Genomic DNA, 23032 nt, shown 5'->3' with positions numbered 1-23032 from the left:
TGGAAATTAGTTCACACCTATAAGACCATTTTACCTTTTACAAGTGAATTCATTCCATTGGAAAATGAGAGCTGGTCTCTGAGTACCTTTCACGTGCCCAGCTCTGAGTGGCAGGTTGTGGAAAGTATAAAGAGACATGCAATATGGCCCCTGGAGTAGTAGATAAAACTATTTCCACACAGCAATGAAGAGTCTGAATGCCACAACTAAAAGGTCCCGCACGCTGCAACTAAGAGCCAGAGCAGCCAGAATAAATATAAATTAATTAATTAATTTTTAAAAACCCCATCTATTTCCACACATATTTCATAGTAGACACAAGCAACTATCTCCAGTACGACACTTTATGAGCCTAATGACTGAATTCTTTTTTTTTAACATCTTTATTGGAGTATAATTGCTTTACAATGGTGTGTTAGTTTCTGCTGTATAACAAAGTGAATCATCTATACATATGCATATTTCCCCATATCTCCTCCCTCTTGCGTCTCCCTCCCACCCTCCCTATCCCACCCCTCTAGGTGGTCGCAAAGCACTGAGCTAATCTCCCTGTGCTATGTGGCTGCTTCCCACTAGCTATCTATTTTACATTTGGTAGTGTACATATGTCCCTGCCACTCTCTCACTTCATCACAGCTTACCCTTCCCACTCCCCGTGTCCTCAAGTCCATTCTCTACGTCTGCATCTTTATTCCTGTCCGGCCCCTAGGTTCTTCAGAACCATTTTTTTTTTCCTTTTAGATTCCATATATATGTGTTAGCATATGGTATTTGTTTTTCTTTCCGACTTACTTCATTCTGTATGACAGACTCTAGGTCCATCCACCTCACTACAAATAACTCAATTTCGTTTCTTTTTATGGCTGAGTAATATTCCATTGTATATATGTGCCACATCTTCTTTATCCATTCACCTGTCGATGGATGACTGAACTCTTGAAAGGGCAAAATATAACTGCCTGCAGCTAAAGGTGGTGAGACTTTATCTCAGTGTGCATATATTCAAGCAGTATTGCTGAGTTTTATTATCCTTTATGTTCTTTGCCAGTTTTGATTCATATGCATACCCAGTAAATAGCACTCAAAATAAATGCAATGATGATCTCAGGCAAGAGGCTGAATGAAACCATCCCACCTCCAGGGTACTCAACATGTTGCTAAGATGTGTTGGAACCTGTCCGTCACCGCTCAGGCAGGGGACATCACTGCGGCCAAGGTGCAGACCTCGAGAATGTCTGCCTGTTTCTGCAGTTTCTCCAGCAGTACTTGGAAGGACGGGAACAGGAGCCGAGAAAGCAGGCTGTGGGGTTTCCTCGGGAGTCAGTGAAGGAATGCAGTGGGGTGTCTCAAACGGAAGGCTGTCCGTAAACAATGGAGCTGCTTCCTTCCTCAGTGGAGAACCTAGTTCACTGACTTCCGTGTGTTATATGTTACATTAAAAAAAAAAATCTGTTCGCTTTAAGAGCCACGTTGGGGCGAAAGAGAAATTCCTTGGGGTTTATTTCGTGAGAGCTTTGCCGATAGACTGGTAAAGAATCTTGCTGTGACCAAACTCTAGGTGGGCTCTTCTGAGCCCCTTTGACACAACAGAACATTTGTGTCCTGAGGACGGTGCCCAGAAGAAGCCTGTCAAACGTCCTCGCTTCCTTTTCCAGATGCCACCAGTCCAATGAGTCCCTGCTGCTCGCACGGGAAGGAGGGAGAAGGGACAGGATTCTCTCTGGGACCAAAGCCCAGTCAGGCTCCTCTGGGTCCTCCTCTCCACCAGGCCCCCACCTGCGCCCACAGAGACTTGAACAAAGACGGACATCATTTCTAACAGCTCAAGGCTGCATCCCTAGGGGACCCCAGGCCCCCTGAGAAACTCAAGGCTGCCCGGAGAACAGATGTTGATCCCAGTAACATCTGAGGACAGGGTCCCGGCTCCCAGTCTCTGTGGACGGGAGGACCTGACTTATTCCATAAGCGCCAGTCAGCAAACCAGATGGCGTCACATGGGCCAATGTTTCCCTTCCCTGACCCTACTGAGCCCCCATCACCCCTTTCCCACCCCCTCATCCTTCCTGTAAAGGCCCTGTCACCTCTCAGCAAATCAGACTGGAGCACAGCTCGACCCTCACAAGTCAGCAGTTACTGAAACACTTTAGCTGATGTCAGGCTGTGTTTATCTTTACTGACACACACATCTCCTACATGTATCTTTTTCAAAACTTCAAACTTTATGTGGGTATAAGTGTTGGCTAGTTCTCTATTTTTTTTAGTACTAATTATATCTAGCAAGTAATTCTACATGCTCTGATGTATCTGATTTGTACCTGAATCCCAAAAGTCACCTTGTTTATAAATACTCTACAATACAGATCTTATCATTTTAGATGTATATCTTAACCAAATCAGATGATAAAAAGTACTTGTTGAAGGAAACCATTCTCCACAGCATCTCAGAGCTGGCTGGGGTTTTAAATCATAAACAGAAATATCAATATAAAATAAATAGCCTAGAGGTATTTATAAAGTGAAGTAAAAAAATCCTAAAGAGAAATTTCTAGCATGTGCAGCTTTTAATTTTCTTCCCAAAGCAGTTCTATATTATAGACAATTAATAACCAAACTGAGGGAATGAAGTAGAAAGAAGCATTTCCAGTTTCTAGAATTTTCTGTGTGCTCTCTTTAGAGTAGGAGTTTTGAGGTAAGACTGGACCATTAATTCAATTATATATTCTGTTCCCTTTCATGATCCCCTAAGGTGGTTTAGTAAATTGTTTTTTAAAACTGTGGGTTACAACCCATTAGTGGGAAATGAAATAGATTTAGTAGGTAGCAACTAAATTTTTAAAAATGAAATAGAATAAGATAGAACAGAATAGAACAGGTCAGAATGCAGCTTATTCAGGGAGCAGCATTGGTAGGACAGCTTCTAAATCTTTTGCTTCAGTTAAACATCTGTGTATGTGTATGTGTGTTATGTTAGGTGGTGATGTATTCCTACTGTTGACTGAGGACAAAAAAGTTTAAGAAACAGCCCCGGTGTGATGACAGGCCTGCTTATCAAACATACCAGCATCCTGCACCTGAGATCCATTCATTCAGTGAATTAAATTAGCCAATATTCATGGGTACTTTTGCTGTGTCTGACACGTTTCAGGTGCTGGGAGTCAGATCACCGGGTGCTTTCGCTCTCTGTTACAGAAGGGAGGGGGGTCCCATCTACACCGAGGTGAACCGAACCAGCATGGATTACATTCTGGGACAACAGGATCTAGGCTGCGGAGAACTCACTGTCTTATCAAAGTTTCCTCTAAGTACAGCTTCCAATAGCATTTGTAGGGGCAAGATGTCAGCACAATTAAAACAAAACGGACCAGAAAATTGCTAGGCATTCAGAATGCATCCCTTGTGATTTCCTGTTGGCTTCCAGAAGGGCCTGTGTTGGGCTTCCGGAAGGGCCTGTGTTGATCTAGTAAACAATGGGTCACAGATGTGAAATGTTCAGAACTGTCCCACTGACCATTTTCTAAGCAACTCGACATGAAGAGGAAGATTTTGAAATACTCGTCCTTTCCCCCCATTGTTACAAAGCTGTTGTCTCTTCTCAACTATGAAATGACAAGTATGATGGTCATTTTTTATTCTTAAGAGCATTGTGTGCGTTTAGGTTTTGGTGTCACTCATGCAAATATGTCTGATGCCAAGAGTCTGAGCAACCACACGAAGTAAACATATTTGTGAGAGTCAGTAGTCATTGACCTGGCACACAGAAGGTGCTCAATCAGTGCTCAATCAGAAGGCGCTCAACGTCAATCAGTGATTGAATGAATGAAGTCTCATGCTTGCAGTACAACTCAGGAATAAATCTATTTTAAAAAGACAGTGTTACTGCTATCCAAGTGGATGGCTGATGCAAATAGAAAATACAGAAGAAATATTACTTGAGCTTGAATTTATCTGGGTAAGAGTAACCATCACTAACAGCAGCAGGAAATACTGAAAAAAAGGACAAGAGTAGTTTTGTACTGGCTTTTGAGGCTTATTCTACCAAAGTAAATGACGGTGATCACCTGCAGCCCTTAAAAGACAGCCGCCACATACTTCAGCTACGTATGCACCCTCCGCAGACTAGTTACAAAATAACAAGGTACAATGGATCTGAAAGCTTTGGGAAGGAGGCTGATTTATGAGGTGTCTTCTTAATCATGGGAGTTTTAGAGAGAACACTATATTCAGAAGTTTCTCTTATTTCCAGTAAACCACGTGCTGAATTTGAAGGCAGTGAGTTATGGGGAAAGTCTCAAAAGGGGCTATTTAACTATATTCCCTACAAGTACTCATTTTATGAGAGTAAGGCCAACCTATTTTTAATGTTTGCTGACAAGACTGGTACCAGCTCAGACGTAATGGGGCAGGGGTCAGACTTGCTGAAGATCCCAGATTACCTTCAAGGTGGACACAGAACCCTATGCAGAGTGCATGGGCCAGGCCTGAGACGTAAAGGTTTTAGAGGAGAGGACTTATGTAAGAAAGACATGATCCCTTAAGTACTTCAACTGTTGGGAGGAACACATCAGAAGTTCAGGATAAGAGAGTGTCTGCAACAACCGAACTTCAACCAGTAAAAGAAATATGCTTAAAAGAAACTTGAAAGCAAAGGCAGAATTGTTAGCAATAAGTTTATAGCTTTTAGGCCCTGAAACACAGGGCTAAAAATATGTATGGAATTCCAGCTGAGAAAGAAGTAAAATTATCCTACAGTTCTTTACCTTAGAAAAAGCAGTCTATAATTTTCCTGAGTCTCAGCTGCTTTATATTTCAAAACAATAAGCTCACGGAACAACTTAAACATTCATGAATTCTAACTATGAGTTAAGCTTCACTTATTTTTCTTAACTGTTAGGGTATATGCCTTAATCTCATACACACAAAACAGCTGCAGGAGTGTAAATTCTATGGAATGCAGTTGTATGTTTCTTACTTGGCCTCCTCATGCCTATAACTCGTGCAACAAACTACCATATTGGTGATGCCTCTGAAAGCAGAACTTGAGTTCTGCTCCTGTGACTGTGTTAGAAACCTTGACAATGGCTTGCTTCTCTTGCAGGACCAAAGCTGGTCTTCTGGCATTCTCTAACCACTCACCTTTGATATGTAGTAATGTACTGGATTCTTTTCCTATATAAGTTTATACATTTGTCCATATACCTTTAGAGGCAGTTCAAACGGACAAGCTAACTTCTCTTTGTATAAAGAGGCACACAGTTCAATTCCACGACTCAAAGCCATTCAATTTTTTAAAAACTTCTCTAAATTATTCAGTGCATTTGACTTGCAGATGTGCCTCTGCTTGCTATAAACAGTGTGCTTTGAAACGAGGATCTATAAGGAATGCAATCAGCTCTGCTCCAGTTGTAGGAACTTGAAAAGCTGTTTGAACAGCATCACCCCAAACATCTTTGGGTGGCTTCACTTAACAACACTGGCAGATGAGCCTGTGGATTGCTAAATGCGTGTGCAAACTAGACCCTACAAGGTGAAAATAAACCTCTCACGCTCAGATCTCGACGCCTTTCTGGATTAATTTGGATAACTGGGAAAACATCTTTACGTGTTTTGATTGAAATCCTCTTTGATGGCATTGCCATTGCAAATCCAGCAAACTTCATTCTGTATAACATTAGGCTAGAAAGGAACATACCGACAGACACACAGACAATGGGATCATGCAGCGGGGCTGTGCTGAATGCAGGGGTATACATGTGCACACAGAAGAGGCCGAGCACACCACTTAATTTAACGCGGGCACAGGTCTGTACCGAGAGTCGGAGACATTGTCAACAAGCCTTAAAGCGAAGGAGGAGATGTAGAGGGGAAACGAAGCTGAGAAAAATGAGCAGGAAATGGGCAAGATGACTCATCTATACTTGAAGGTCTGACCTGTCAGCTGGTCGTCGCCTGCAGCAGGGGCGATGCGAATGTGAGGTGTCGTAAGCTGAGTCACGATTATCGCAGCTATGGCAAAGGAAGATTCCCAGGTCAGCATGCATGAGGGAAGAAAAAGCCAGACTGAAGCTAGGCTAGCAAGGAGAATCTCCATCCGCATATCACATCATCTCAACTTTCTTCCAGCAACAACAAAAAGAGAAGGAAAAAGGAAAACAACCACAGCGAGCCGTTGAATTTTCTGAGTTTGTTTCCCTTAAACAGGCTTTCATCAGGCAGTTGGATTTCTAACCATGACACAGTTGCAAGCTTGGGCTGAGACTGTGGATAGATTGACTAAAGGGGGGAAAAAAAGCAAAAACTAAAAACATTCGTTCTAAATAAGGATCTACACGGAATAGTGTTTTCAACTGCTCCTGAGAAGGGGGTAGAAAGATTCATTGCTAATTCTGATGAGCCAAACTTGAAGCTTTCAACATGTAATAGGTTATTTAAAATTCTTCTGCTTAAGTCACAATATTTTCTCTTCTTGATAAAATCACCTTTGTGAAGAATATTATCTTCCTTCACTAAAAACATTTTTACGTAGAGAAATTTATCTGATAACTAAATTTCCTGTAGAGAATTTCCATTTAGGAACTTTATTTTGTCACATTCAGGGAATGAAAAAAAAATGCATCTCAAAACATCAGTTAAAAAAGAAAGACTAATCATTGCCTTTGATATAGTTGTCATGGTTAACATGTGACCAGAGAAATGATTAAGATTCTTGAAGTGGACCAGGTGGGCTTCTTGGTTTGCCTGAACAGCTCAGCAGTTGAGTTTAAATGGTTAACACTCATGACACACAGATATTGAAAAAAAAAAAAGAGAGAAAATTAAAACGTCAGTTCTAACATGATACAGCTGGAAAATGATGCAAAGAAAAAATATTGGAAAATTAAGAACAGGCTTACATGAAAGATGACTAATTTACATGGAACAGCCTGGGTGCTATCAGAAATGTGGCAACAAGTAAGGAAAATAGACCATCTACCATCTGCAGACAATTAAACCCAAAACTGCTGGTACATAATAGTTTGAAATATCCCTTTGCACTGTTCAAACAGTGTTGCTCCTTGTAACCAGACAACAGAGGCAACTGGGTTTAAAAGAGGTATCATCATCTTTCACGTGTTACTAATGAAAACTTTTTAGTTTTCCTCAGTGAGATGAATAAACTAACAGTTTGGACAGAGAATGGAGAACTCCCAAGATAACACAAAGATAATTTTCTTGGTATGACACAGTAAGCAAAATTGCATAATAAATTGTAAACAGTAAAATGTTATTTCTAAGACTCGTGACAAAGTTGGTACCAATTCCAAGTTTATGCACAGAACACTTGCTTGGTCATAGATACTGTTGTTCAACCAACATTCCTGTGCAGTTTTCCATTACTTACAGGAAAATCTGACCTACTCTACATCTGAGAAAAATTACATTGTTTCTATAAAAATAGAACATCTATCCGGTACTGAAATTGGTAAACAATATGAACAAAAAGATATTTGAAAAGAGCTATGTCAGGCAGCCCTGTATTCACAACTCAAAGGAAGACAAGTTACAAACTGAGGCTCAAAACTCAAATGGAAAAGTCCATGACAGGGATCAGGAAGGGTTTCTAACTGATCTCTATGTTCTGCCTTGTAAAGTGTTCCTTTGTGACAATTATTCTTGGTTACAAGGAAAAAACTGGATTTTGTTACAAATTACTGTAAAATAGGGGTCAGCTGGCCCACTGCCTGCTTTTGAAAATAAAGTTTTATTGGCAAAGAGTCATGTTCAGTGTTTACCCATGATGAGGGCTGCCCTTCCACAGCAAAGGCAGGGCTGAGGGGTGGAGACAGTGTGGGTCAGGAAGCCTAAGATATTTACCATCTGCCCTTTACAGAACAACTTGCTGCACTATGTCTTAAAATATCAAAAGAATGCATTATGAAAGAGAATATTGCTAAATTCCTAGGCTTTAAAGATGGCGTCTGGTGCTGATAAGCTTAGGGTCTCCTTTAGGTACAAAGGTGTGCACGGGAGAGTAAACATCACACCGGTGTATCGGCTCCTAATCTGCCGTTTCAGTTACAGGTGGTGGCATCTTCTGGAATTTGAAGACCCAGTATTTACCGAACTGGGTTTTATATGACTCTAGGACTCCTTGAAAAATGAGTTTGGGTCAGATAAATTTAGAAACTCTAGGGCTGAACAAAGTTAAACAGGTTTCCTTTCCTTTGGAACTTCTCAGGGGCCTTAATGCGCTCATGATATACATTATGGAGACTTTCAGGTTGAGAAAAGGAAATATTTTCTCTACAAAATGCAGAGCGGCAAATGCGTATCATATTTACGTTTCTATTTCTAAACCCATAGCTAAATGATAGCAGATAAGCATATATGAGCGGCCTTACTATATAATTTGCTTGCTTGTGTGTTGAATATGAGTAATTAAAAGGAATCTTAATTAGCTTTACATCTCGACATTCTTTTCAGTTCTTTTTATCAGCGTACTTTCATTCTGTAGCACTGTGGCCTAGAAAGGATGGCATCTTTGAACAAAACAATGAACAGAAAAACAGTGTAGAGAAACATCTCAAAGAGCCTAGTGATTAAAAAAAGAAACATTCACATTTCTGAATATAGTTAGAAATTGTATCAGAACAATAGAAATCCTTCAAAGTTTCCTGAAGGTCTCCCAGCAAAGCACATTGCCATATAAATGTAAGTTAAACAAAAGACTACACTTAAAAACAGTGGAGCATTTTTGCACAGAAAATTCACCTTAAAATATGACATTAGAATAATGGTTTTGTTTTCTTTTTCTTTAAGGTTTATATCTGACTACTGTTATACTTTTGAAAATAATTTAGCATGTAGTTTTCATGCAGTTTTTGTCTTGATTTCTAGCTATACTGCTGTTAGTCAAATCATAGCAAGGAGAGGAATAAGTTAATACATATGACATCCCCCACCATACACTAAAAACAAAGAAACAAACAAAAACCTCAAAACTTTTATGAACTCGAAATCCTCAAAATTTAAAAAGTGATATATTTATGTATCTATGTTTGGAAGTTTTACAGATTACACTATGCCTAACATAATAGGCACTTAAATTTTTTTTATCCTCTTAAATTTGTTGAGGCTTGTTTTGTGCCCTTGTATGTGGTCAATCCTAGAGAATGTTCCATGTGCACTTGAAAAGAAAGTGTATTTTGGTTTTTTTTGGATGTAATGTCCTGAAAATATCAATTAACTCTAACTGTTCTATTGTTATCACTTAGGATCTCTGTTGCCTTAGTGATTTTCTGTCCAGAAGATCTGTCCATTGATGTGAGTGGGTTGTTAAAGTCTCCTACTATTATGTATTCCCACCAATTTCTCCATTTATGTCTGTTAGTATTTGTTTTATGTATTTGGGTGCTGCTATACTGGGTACATGTATGTTGACAAGTGTAATATCCTCTTCTTATACTGATCCTTTTATCATTATGTAGTGTTCTTCTTTATCTTTCTTTATGGCCTTTGTTTTAGAGCCTGTTTTGTCTGATATGAGTATTGTGATCCCTGGTTTATTGTCATTTCCGTTTGCATGAAATATCTTTTTCCCTCCCCTCACTTTTGATCTATGTGTGTCCTCAAATGTATTTTTTAAAAATAAATGTATAACATGAAAGCTCCCAAATGGCTATACTGTCAAGGAGAAACGTAGCTGGCATCATGTCATGGAAAAAATTATTTTATGGGAGATTAATGCAAAGTATACAGTTTAAACTAATTATTATATCAATTAGAATGACTATACCTCATTTAATACAAGAAATCTAATTTACTAACAAGACGGATTTTTACTTTTACGTGAAAGTAAAAGTTTCCTGTCAGTTTAGAATTGATCATCAAAAAATTATTTAGAACTGATCATTAACAAATTCTTCCAAAACTAGCAGAAAAGAGTTTCCACCCTACTAGTTACCATAGGCAGCCATAAGGTATGCGAAAGTTAAGGAAAACATATACAAGCATTGCTAAGACACAGCTGGATCAAGTGGTGTTAAACAGAATTCAACTATAAAAATGTGAATGTGATTAAAAATAAAAATAAAAATTAGGAGAATCTAAATATATCTAAAAGCCATTCTATGTACTCCACCATAAAGATTAAAAAGAATCCTGTTGGGAGGGTAACCCCAAAACATCAAGTATATTGTCATTGTATGGTGTCTTTCTTTTTTTATTTTTACAATTTAATTTATTTATTTAGTTAATTTTTATAAATTTATTTATTTATTTTATTTTTGGCTGCATTGGGTCTTCGTTGCTGTGTGCGGGCTTTCTCTAGTTGTGGCGAGTAGAGGCTGCTCTTCATTGCAGTGCATGGGCTTCTCATTGCAGTGGCTTCTCTTGTTGCGGAGCACGGGCTCTAGGCACGCAGGCTTTGGTAGTTGTGGTGTGCAGGCTCAGTAGTTGTGGCTCACGGGCTCTAGAGTGCAGGCTCAGTAGCTGTGGCACATGGGCTTAGTTGCTCCGTGGCATGTGGGATCTTCCCAGACCAGGGCTCGAACCTGTGTCCCCTGCATTGGCAGGCAGATTCTTAACCACCGCGTCACCAGGGAAGTCCCGTATGGTATCTTTTTAACTCAAGAGATAGAATAGTCTGGGGTGAGTTTGCCTATAGCTAACCATATATACTTCTGATGAATCTAGGTATATAAATTAAAGGAGGATATGTAAAAATATAGGCAATCCCCCAACATATGGAGATATGTAATGACCCACCTTAGGCATTTCCTGGTGTCCAATTTTTTATGAGGCTTTATATTTGAGATGATTAGAATCAAAATGTACCCTTGGAATATGATTAAAATAATCACTACATTAAATTTATAACTAGCATGAAATATATCTTTAAGAGACATATCCGTGTTTGAAATTACAATTTAGTTCCTTGTGGAAAAAAATCCACCTCCATACTTTCTCTATAAAGATACTTGTCAACAATTGTTTCATGAGAACACTGAAATCTTTGTAAATTCAAAATGCTGCTCAGGAAAGTGGTTTAGTGTCTGAAAATTCAATTAAGCCACTATATTGTCAGCACTAAGTGGCAAAAACAGTCAAGATGCTTGAACTCTTAAATTTCAAACATCTTTATGATATGGTACCAGTAACACTGTCAGGCCTGCCAATTTCTCTGTTTCGATGAAGCCATCGAGATGGAATGGCTTCCTTCATTGCAAAATCAATTTTAGTATGAATAAGCAAAAAGTTATCTGATTATAAAGGTGATGAAACACTAGACGGTGCTGTAAAGGAAGGTTGCTGAACCTGTACATATAGAAATTCATGAAATAAAATGGTACCAAACAATGTAGTTTTCACCCAGCAGGAGACTATCTCCCGAGGTTCCCTCCTGTGTTGTGATTTTATGAATAGGAATGACAAAGTGAGGCAATGAAAATTAAAATTTGTTTCTCTCTTCCCCCACAAAAGGTTATTTGGTTGGATAGAGTTTGTTGCTGTGTAAATGTTTGCAAATGACTCAGAAAATATGAGCGGAGGAATATTTAGTCAATCAGGTCATCTGATTGCCTAATCATCCTTTGGTGAATTGAAAAACAAATTACAATATTGATTAAATCTAGCTGATGATAGAAGAAAACGATCCAAATCACCATCTAATTCAATCTATTGTGAAAACAGCAAACGTCACATTTCCATATTTACTAGTGTGTTGTTTATATAATTATTTAACTCTGCACATGAACAGGATGGCAGATATTCTGTTGCTTCCAGAGTCAACTGGGCGGTGACTCAGTTCTAATAAAAAGGAGGGCAGATACTTATATGCTGCAGAACTATGATTGGCCAGAGGTTTTGCTGGATGAAAAGCCATGAGATACAGGGAAACACTGGTGTAGGAGGCCAAACGCTTGGGATCAAACCTTGACACACAGATTATTAGCTGAGTGACCTTGGCAAGTCAATTCATCTCCCCAAATATGCATTTTCTTTGTCTCAAAAATAAAAATAGCAATACATGTCTCCTTTGTCACAGTAATTTAGAAGAAATAAATGAGAACATACATATGAAAGTACTTTTAACTTCCTGCTGTGATGTGAAACGCAAGGCATTATGAATCAGGCACTCTGGAACTGGCTTTTCTGTTGAGACCTCAAGGGTCAGCACAATTCAATAAAGCAATCCGAGCATGGGCCATGATCGGAGGCCTGAGAACGTCGATACCTCATTCAAAGGCCTTATAATACTGTGATAAATAATAGTTAACAGCGAATTACAGTTTAGAAAACACATCAATATCTGTAATTTCATCTTTTATGAATTTATCCCTACAAATAAAGGCTCTTAATCAGGTACAATACGATATAAAGAATTGGGTGTTTTAAAATCAATATAAGGAGATTCTTGGAAACAGAGCTATGAGCCCATGAGGACAAACAAAATACAAATAAGGTGAGTACCTCCCACAAGGCCTGGCATATAACATGAAACCAAGAAATGTTTGTCAAGTTAATGGAATAAAAAGGTCGTGTTTCTTCAGGAAATAAGAATTCAATGAGAATTCTGAAAATGCCGATGGGCACCCATGATATATTCAAACTAAGCTGCCTGAACGTTAAACAGCAAAAACAAGATATGTTCATCCAACAGAACTTGTCAAGTGACTCCCTATGAGCTGACAAAATCTGGTGCTTTCTGCCTTCTTGACGTCCTTCCCAAATTCAATCTCACAGCACTTCCTCCCTGTCCTCATGGTTCCTCTACTGATCTGAAAGAGTGCGTTTAACTACAAGTGTTAACGTATACTGCCTCGTTTTCCTGCAGCATCGGATGTTTCTAGTGGCATTTTCTCAAATACTTCCACATGGGATGGTAAAAGCACACTGTGAGGTTGACAAGATGATGTTACAGTATGTGTGTACACACACACACACACACACACACACACACACACACACACACAGCTGCACTCTCTTTTTTAGGAGGCCCCGTGTGGTGAGCTTACACTTGTTCATCCTAATCTACCTTTCATCCTCCATCACATTTTCTCAGGATTGTAACCATGCCTGGGAAACAGAAGGTCCACAATAACATCACCTGGTTCCTGGGTTCAAAGAGACACACATCCCCAGTGAAAAAAGCCCACGCAGACTCTACAGATCTATTATCACTAGATAATTGCTTTAAAACAGCAGGAGGTATTTTACTATTGTGCATCTGAACATTCATTAGACACAGTATTACTATGTAGGGTTCTGTGGTTTGTACCACAGTATAAATGAGATCATATAAAAATTAATTCTATTTTAATAGAAGTTTTAAAAAGATAACCATTGAAAACTGCTTTGAAACAGAGCAATGTGACTTCTCATTTAAAAAAAAAACCTGTGTGAAATACAGTCAGATTTAACTGGCCTACAATCCTAGCACACACCTAGGAGCACACATCCCCCCACATACACTGATTTCAAAGACATGAACATTTCAAGAAGTTCTGAAATACCATCTAAACTCGTAAAGGACAGAAGCCAGCAGAGCTTTGCACAATTTCAACCTACCTTTTGTGGCCACTTGGACACAGTCTATTTTGGTTTCCTGTGTTAAATAAAGAGGGAAAAAAAAAATCACTATTCATGTTTTATGTGAAACAAATACAATCTCTGCAGTTCTCTTTAAATACGGATTAGGGAGGTTCTCATTGTTCCAAGTGTGGCATTAGCCACACAGTGATTAGCACTTGGACTGCGCTCTGATACATTTTCCCGCTCCAGTGCTGGCAGTGGTGCTGGTGGGCACCCCGGGAGCAGATGGAGAGCCTGGAGTTACACACAGAACGCCTCTGCCAGGTGGCCCCCCTGGCTTCCTCCTCTGGCTCCCTGTGCAGACACTCGTGGGCAAAACCTGTGCCCCTGATTTCCCCCCCTTCTCACTGGCCAAAGGCAACGATGGTACCGAGACCCACACTGTGAAGGAGGAAACCACTGTCGTATCTGGAAAATTCGCCCTTCCTTCTAAGGAGACTTTCCTATCTCATCAGAGCTCTGGGTTGGTCTGAACAGGAAAGGGAAAAAAATTCAAAAACAACTCGATAGTTTTTATTTTGTTTCTATCTCATCTTTCCAAAGCTGTTTTCTCTTAGAAAAAAAAGAAAGATAACTAAATTTAGTCCCAGCTATAGGAAGCATAAACTCTTGTGGAACCAAAGAAATGGGACAGAATATGCTGAAAAGACAGATGTTGTGAATCTCACAAAATTATAAATGAGCTGAATGTACGTGTTAGAGCTGTACTATTTCCCTGTAAAATAGTAGGCTAAGCAGAATTACTAGCCAACTTTTGGTAACAAGTAAAAACTGAGAGTAAAAACCATCATGTTGACAAGATAGTCTTCCTACCCAAACAAATATGAGTATATGCATTTCTTCCCATGAATTTCTCCAGGTGAAAATAATTTTTAAAAGAGAGAATAAAACACATTTATTCCAAGTAAAAGCACACAAAAGCATGACGGTCCTTCTTACGCCTACCTTATGTGATCTGACTGCGTTCGCATTGATTAACACTGAATGGCCTAAGTAAACAGCCGTTTATCAAACTTACCCCGTTGGCTCTGCTAGCAGCTTGGAAATAAATTCTGTAGCTTTTATGGGGAAGAAGAGGGGTGTTCCAGTATCCATTGTACGTCTTATTATCACCAATAGTAAAAGGCTGAGCCGACTGGAGGCTGTTGGCTGGGAATTCAGCAGCGAAGTAGTACTGGGAGTTCAGCAGAGAAGCATTCTGGAAGTGGATGGGCACCGGGTAGCATTTCAAGATTTCTGTTGTCTTTTTAGCTCTTCGAGGACGCTCCTCCTCTACAACTATTTGGTAGACACTAGAAAAAAGAAGAGTATTATCAGTGATAGTTTCGGATAACGGAGTTGATTCCCATGGTCTTCAACTGTGGAGACCCACAGGACACCCCAAATAAAGAACACACTGGATAGAGCCAATAATAAGTGCTTAGTGCCGAATGGACACCGATTCAACACTTGCTCCGTGAAAGAGAGGGAAAGTGCTTAATGCTTTTGCACAGAACTCTCTCACCCCCACATAAGACAATTTCTTGAGGGAAAGAGAATTTACCATAGTTAACACACTTTTATATAACAGTCTCTGCTGTTTATGGGAGCAGGACACCAAGGTAACGTTCTTCTTACATGTAACTGAAGATGAATGCGTAGAAAATGAACTCAGTTTACTTAGTCAGTGAACCAATCAATATTAACCATAAGTTTATTTAAAACGGCAACGTAATATTTTCTTCGGTGACATCTGTATGATCGTGTGTGAAGTTTTATCAAGTCACAAGATACAATGTGTGATGATTCGGGTTAACCAAGGTGTAACTTCCCATATTTTCTTCTATTCCTTTGCCTTTCACCATATTCGGTCAGCGGAAAGTGAGGGCATCAGCAAAGCAGAGAAAAGGCACTGGAATTTCAAAAGCCAACACCCTGGAGTTACAAGCGGTTTCTAAGAGTAAATCACGAACAGGGCTACTTGAATTCTATATAAAGATAAGATGGGAATGAGTATTCTCAGAAGAGGCCTGTGTGACAGATGTCCCCACCGAGGAGTAGATCTCCTGGTCTCTACTCACCTTTCCCTCCCCACCCCCTTCCAATATCTGTGAATTTCGAATTAACCTTAGGAGAATATAGGAGAAACCTTGAAGGGATGGACTTCTTTATTGAGCTACATACATATTTACTAGAATGGTGAACTGTTGTGCAGTTTGGTTGGGGAAAAAAAAAAGTTTCTAATACTGAGAAAAACCAAACCTTGACAGCAGCTTTCAAAAACTGAATCCGGACTAGATTGCAAGTCCTTCTGACAAGGAGATATATCTTTTTCTTACTTTGTTAGAAAAGCACCCGTGACTCCCCGAGCAACGCTGTAACCCTGGGGCTGCTCAGCACAGCCACTCATTAAAGCCGGGGAAACTGAATAGAAGGGAGGTGCCTACCAACGCCACGCGCTGGGGTCGGCCCGGAGAGGTCCCTCTCTGTGCTCCTGTCCTTGTGAACTCTGAATCTGCACCCAGTGAATCTCCTGTTTCTGGAGGTACAACCACTTAGCACATTCTATTTCAGTCATGCAACGCAGCTGCCGTTCAGTTTGTAATTCTGTCCAAACAAAAATCGATGGTTGTACAACATCAGAATGATTGCTCAGTAGGCAGGGAGTCCAGCAGGTTTACAGTGTAAATAATGATAAAGGGACTTCTGAGCAGGGATGTAAACTTAAAGAAAAGAAAAGAAATATGACTCTTACTTCCTAACATCAAGACTTTCTATCGGTCCCGTAAGATGCTCCACCAAATCTTATAGAGTTCTCACTGCAGGGTGTATCCAACATGGAAGGAAGAATTTAGGAAGGACCTTCCTTTGGGGGTGGGGAGAACAAGGAACACAGGCAGAGACAGAGGGGGCTTTGATTTCACTCCCGCTTCTCCCTGACCTCTTAAATCTACAGTCAGATGTGGCGACTCCACTATATCTGCAAGTTCTTTGGCATTTCTCCTACCAAGTATGGCGTTGGCTAACGTTGAAGATTGCATGCAACCAACAGAATGTAACAGAGGGACAACGTGTAACTCTCAAGGCTTTGGTTAGAGAAGTGCAAACATCATTAAGAAAGTGTGACTGTTTTCCTGCAACGCCTTCTGTCAGGGTAACAGACACTGGCGTGTGCATCCCCCTAGACTCTGCTTCTAATTCTGCTAAAACTGGGGTTTTAAATTAACATCTTTGGTTCGTATTTTTTTTCCTATGAAATGAGAGAATTAGATGGGTCTCCAAGGTACATTTTTTATTTCTTTTATTCAGAATTTTTATTCAGCATACAAGAACTACTCTCACAAGATGGATAAATCAAAGAATAATTAATTGCTTTGCAAAGAGATTCTCCATTAAGTAATTTTTAACACTGGCTTTCTTCTATCAGCAAGCTTTTCCAATTTACTTGCTATAGGATATGATTTTCAAAATTCCACTTTAAAAACAATTTCCGGGAAGCCTAGTATACTAGACAAAGTACAAATATGAAGATTTATGTGAAGAAAAAAACTTGCAGAAATTATTCCATACAGGAAGTGCTAGGCCAGGAGCCTTGCACATGTAGGTTTTATTTTCTGGTTTTACTGATGAGAAAACTGAGGTTCAGAGGTGAGGTGCCCATTCTATCTGGGGCACATAGTTAATTAAATAGTAGATGTGGTCTCCTGACGATCCAACAACACAGTCACACTTCTGTATCTCATGAGACAGAATGAAGTGGGCCACGAAGTACATATTTTTGAAAGCGTAACGTAATCCAGAAGTAATTTTTACTTTATAAAGCTTATATGTAGTAGGAGGGAGGAAATATACTGATATTCACTAATATGCTTTGCTTTACTAAAATTTAATACTAAGTTTCTTTTGTATTCATTTCCTGAATACCCAAGAGGTAAGAGAGAAGGGAATTACCAAGAAAAAGGTTTTGCGATAAGATAATGCAGGTTAGATTGCAAGTTTATCCTGTACAACCTGCAAATAAGGAGAAATGGAGAGAATCAGAAGCTGCAACTCTGTTTCCTCTCTCCCCTCACCTCCATCCTCACTTTCCATCCATCTTTCCCCAGCTTTCCTCATTTATTAAGTCAATGCATACTTTCTGAGTCCCTCGTATGTGCCAGGCACTGGCCTGATATAACTTGAACAATATGATATTTGACACTCCCTAGAGAAAGACAATTTTGTTTTGTAATTTAAATGCCATCTAAGTGAATATGGATGAAACACATTAAGTTTTCCAAGTAACAAGCTGATGAGGATCAGATGAAAATTCAAGAATTAAACGATTATTTAGTGGGCCTCCATTTCAGCCAGTTGGTATGTTATGCCATGCACTCTACTCCAGACATATTACTTTTTAAATAGCTACCTTCTACTCATCTTCAGATATATTAAAGGAAGAACTAAGTTGACTAGAGCAATTTCAAACCCAAAATGTCTTTTCATCCTTGCTCCACAAGACAAATTAGATTTGCAAGCATCCAGACCTCAAATCTATTTGCTCTTTAATAATTTAAGCACTAAAAGGTCAAGCAGCTCTTTCCTATTCCCCTTTATCAAAGTCCAAGTGCTAATGAAAAATGGCTGAATCCGTTCTGCTGCCCAGTGGCCACACATTGCTGCCTCCTGGATGGAAATTAACACATTACTGGCATCCAGGTCAATGGTACCTGGACAGAACTTGGTGACTGTTTTTCATTTGTACAAATAACACCATCCCACTGATGATTTTCACAAGATCTTTCCAACCACAAATGTCATCTCAAAAGTAGATCTGAAAATCTTACTGTTTGAATGTTTTTCCTAAAAGGATGATTGAAAAAAGCAAGTTCTCACAGATGGAAAACCAAACAGAAGTTTCTAGCTTAGTGAGCTGAATGAAAATTCTTTTATTCTTTTAATGTGTTACTCATGGCCTCTTTGTTTATCAAAGTCTCACCATTCCTAGCCTTCCTCCACCACTATTCTGGAATTTAAAATCACATAAAACTTTCCTACGGCATTTGCAATGTGACAGCACAATCCATCGTGAAGATGAATCTGCCAAAAATATGACATCACTGTATCCAAACTTTCTTACAGAATGAAATTTAAATTAAAGTTTAATTGATGCTAGGCTTTTCTACAACAAAACTCTAACGCTTTTAGAAGGAGAATAAGAAATCTGCATTTATATAGACTAGCCCATGAAGTATAACCTAGAAAAGAACATCTGAACATCTTTCATGTAGTTTGTTAAACTTGAAAGTTCAAATGTGACAAAATGGTTTTGGTCTTTTCTAACTTTGAAGATGTTAGGGGAAGCCTGCTGCAGATTTGAAATTGCCTTCAAGATGTGTGTCCTAATTCATTTCCAGATTAAGCCCTTAGTCATAAGTCCATTTTCCTATCCACTTATTCTGTTTCTTATCAGCATAAAATATTGGAGGATTATCCAACCAGATAGCAGGATGGGGGGATGAGGAGGACAAAAGTACAGATCCGTTTCATTGCTGCTTTTGCCAATCCTTTAAAGTTGGCATTTCTCATCATTTCAAGGACTTAGAATATTTTTCATTTCATGGCACTATTAGTGACTTTCAGCTTGATCTGCAATTTTTGGTAAAAACCACCTATTCTCTCTCTAGAAGAACAGAATAGTCTAGTATTAATATCTTCTTGAAGATTAACTCTTTGGGGGGGTGAGGGAAAATGAAAGTATAAATTATATTCAAGACAGGTAAAATAAATGTGTAATTCAGGTTTATTTATGCAATGACACAGAATGTATTTTCTTCCTGTTCTTTTTCAGTCACATCCTTTCCCTAAACCCGTCAGCATTTACTGAAATGACACCCTGAAGATCCAAATGACCTGGTACAACTGAACTACATTTTAAAAGTATTGTCACCAGTTTAAAATGAGGAAAAAGAAAGGTCAGTTCAATAAGTTCAATGTGTTTGTCATCATGACTATAGGATCCACATAACACTGGTGCTGAGAGCAGCTGACCCATCCTGTCCCGCTCACTGACTCACAAATGAGGTCTGATCACTAGTGTTCCACAAACAATGGACCCTGGGTAACAGTGCACAGCATAAACTGATCCGTGGGGTCGAATATTCTATGCTGCCCACTTTAATTTCTCTTTGTCCTGCTCTCTTCTAGATAGGATCGGCCATCTATTGCTGTGGCATATTTTCAGGGTACCACAAATAAAATTGATGTTCTCTCAGCCATAATTCATCATCAGGAGCTCGCCTGGCATCCCTAAGTTACTTCTGTTCTGCATGTGTGTGCATATGTGTGTGTGTGTGTATGTGTAAGCACGCCTGAGCACGTGGTCCCACACCCTGCTGCTCTGCTAGTTAGTGACAAAATCTGATATAATAAAATATTAATTATAGCTGAAAGGTTGGGCGAGAAATATGAACTCAATTACAGCTCCATATTGTGAACAAAGGGCAGGAAGGAAAAATCCTTTAGTTATGGAGGATTGGGATAATGAAAGGACAACTAGAACATTAGACTTGGGCTGAGAAGCTGTGTAAAAGGCCACATGTTATTAATCTTCAAGACAGGCACCAAATTTCAAGTAAATTAGTCCAAGATGGAACATCTTTAAGAGTGACTTCTCCTTTTAACAAGTGAAGACGTTTTCCTTTGCACATTTCATTTCAGTTACGTTTGTCATAATTTAATCATCACAATTTCATAACAAATGCATGACTATAAAAATTATAACCCAAGCTCTGCTACTATTTTTAAAGCTTGTTTTTCTTAAACAGCTCTAGGGATTTGAATAAAACTAGAAAAACCAAATACTATCAAAGCCATACTAAATATCTTCATTATTATACCCAAGTCAGAATCTTTCAGTCCCTAAAAGGAGCAGTATTTCAGGCCAGGTGAGCCAGAATACAAATGCCACCACCCCGAAGGGGGTGCTGCTGAGAGCACAGTGAACTGGGAGTCCCATGCCCAGGTGACTGGGTCCAGCACTGCCACCAAATCATCCCCTAACCACTAAGGTCCTTTCCAGCTCTGATATTTTATAATCCCTGGTACAAGATCAGGCAAGCTGTGACATCAACAAGTGAGAAGAAAACTATTTTATTCATATTTCCTTATCTTCTACGATATTTATCACATATCAAGCCTTGTGCGAGGCACAAGGGAAGAAGAGAAAGAGGAATGAAGTCCACACTGTCCCTGTTCTCGGGGTGTTAGAAACAGGTCCCTCCAACAAAGAACCGGGACAAGATGCTGACAGAGGTTTGTACAGAGTGAAAGAGGGTACAGAGGGGGAGTGTCAGTGTCTACGTGGACTTGAGGACACAGGGGCGCGGAGGGGGAGGCTGGGACGAAGTGAGAGTAGCATCGACATATACACACTGCCGAATGTAAAATAGATAGCTAGTGGGAAGCAGCCGCGTAGCACAGGGAGATCAGCTCTGTGCTTTATGACCGCCTAGAGGGGTGGGATAGGGAGGACGGGAGGGAGCCTGAAGAGGGAGGGGATATGGGGACATGTGTATGCATGTGGCTGATTCACTTTGGTGTGCAACAGAAACTAACACAGTACTGTAAAGCAATTATACTCCAAAAAAGATCTATTGAAAAAAAAAAAAAAAACACCTCTTGTGGCATCAGCTTCCCCGAGGACATCTGGCCTGGACCTAGTGCCCAAACGCTCTTACTGTTGGTGACGCCTGAAGACTGTCCCGTGCTGCCTACAGCCATCGACTTTCCCCCCAAATTAGAGACAAAGCAATGACAACAAACAAAAAGCTCACGTCTTTGGACTCCCGATGCAGTCTCCATTCACTACGACCACCTGTGCCAACAAAGACCCACCCAAGTCTCAACAAGTCTCCCATCAGACTCCCGAGAGGCATGAGGATCCTTCATCAATAGGACCAGACACTGAGGGGAATGGCCAGGCTCTGGCTCAGACGCCTGCCAGGCTCCCAGCAGGCCTGTCCCGAGGGTGCCCGAGTTTCCCGGAGAGGAACCCCAGGAGTGGCAGCGTTTTCCTCACAGTTTCCATACTGCCCAGCCCCCGGCAGAAGGACGCTGCAGGGCATGACAAGCGGGGCTGGTTGCTGACTCCCACACCGCTGGGATGCCTGAGGTGAGGAATAAGAACCAGGCAGATTGCTCCCTGGGGGAGGGGGCAGGGAGCGCAGCCTGCAAACATGCAGAGCCTTGGTCTCTGCTCCCCTCCACCTCCCCACAGGTGCCTGCCAGGCAAACTTGGAACTCCTTTGTCTGCCTTCTCTAATCACGCTGCAGGTTACAAGAGCCATCATCTCTCAATTTTCGTATTTCATTTGCTCTCCATTTTAATCATTAAGGTGAAGTCAAAATATTACAGGTGTGTTGGTTGTTTTGGGGGCAGTGGTGGTAGAATTTGACAGGGGGAGCCCCTTGCACCCTTCCCAGGCCAGTGGCCCCTGGCCCGGCCTTCTGCAGAGGAGGCCCTGAGCAAGGCCTGTGCACCTGCCCTGCAGGTCCTGCAGGTCCTGCATCAGACTGGAGCTCTGATCTCCTACACAGAATCCTTCGGAGGGGATTATGTTGAAGAAAAAGAAAATCTGAGACATGAGGGAAGGAAAGCAAGACAGTATATTTTCATGCACAAAAGCAAGTTTGAAATGGAATTTGAGGGAAAGTTAAATTAACTTTCACAGTATAACTGCTCAAATACATCTACTCTATTATTATTACCTTCCCCTGCAATTTTTCAGGCTTCTTTTCAAGGGTTCTGGAAGAACAAACTTAATTTCCAAAATGAATTTTCAAAGAGATGACTGACACTGTCATCCTAAAAGCAACTTTAATAAAAATGATCTTTGTTTCCTGGCAGTAAAGGAATCCAGAGTATTATTTTTTAATACAATAAAAGTCACCTAAGATCAGGTGGGGGAAGGGTGGTGGCAGTGGTAATAAGGGATTTAGTACCTTTTGTGAACACACTCTGTAGCAATTCAGCTACAATAACTCATTAAAAAACCGAGCCAATATAGTAATATAAAACTGAAGTTTTACTGTTAAATGACATTTTGTTTTTTGTGACTATGTGTACCAGTGAAAACAGGAAAAATTTTAGGTTGGAAGCCAGGTATTTAGAGCTCCTTTCCTTAAACAATTTTAGCAATGGATAGAACCTTTTCAAAAGGTTCCAGAACTGTGACAAAAGAACCTTTAGCCCCCAAGGTTTAAGATAGTTTTGCAGTTTACAATTCTTCAATAAAGAAGAGGGAACAATTTAAAAAAGAACTATTAATAAGCATTTCAAAAGAATTGGTATTTTCTTTCTTTATTCTCCGGAGACTATTAAACACGGTAATATGAAAAAGAACATACATATCAACAAAAAAAGACTGTTGAATTTGATTAAAACACTCCAATACACTAAAACAAAGCTGTTTAACCCAAGTCCTTCAAGTACTCAAAATTTCGC

At 39.9% G+C, this 23032-nt stretch overlaps 1 protein-coding gene across 4 annotated transcripts in view; it reads right to left on the bottom strand.

Moving 5' to 3' along the window:
• Positions 1 to 23032, bottom strand: part of PTPRM (protein tyrosine phosphatase receptor type M) — a 760161-nt gene that overhangs the window by 250839 nt on the left and 486290 nt on the right. For 2 of the 4 annotated variants that reach the window (XM_059041252.2, XM_059041253.2), the window contains exons 12-14: positions 14588 to 14861; positions 13546 to 13582; positions 5929 to 6003 (exon numbers count right to left, since the gene is read on the bottom strand). In XM_059041252.2, the coding sequence (XP_058897235.1) occupies positions 5929 to 6003; positions 13546 to 13582; positions 14588 to 14861 (386 nt within the window). The remainder of the gene's footprint in view (positions 1 to 5928; positions 6004 to 13545; positions 13583 to 14587; positions 14862 to 23032) is intronic. The other 2 variants (XM_059041256.2, XM_067015652.1) reach the window with 1 other exon arrangement.

Source organism: Kogia breviceps, chromosome 15 (assembly GCF_026419965.1).
Source record: "Kogia breviceps isolate mKogBre1 chromosome 15, mKogBre1 haplotype 1, whole genome shotgun sequence".
NCBI lineage: Eukaryota > Metazoa > Chordata > Mammalia > Artiodactyla > Physeteridae > Kogia > Kogia breviceps.
Note: the sequence above shows the minus strand (reverse complement) of the source record. Positions and strands in the feature narration are given on the sequence as shown.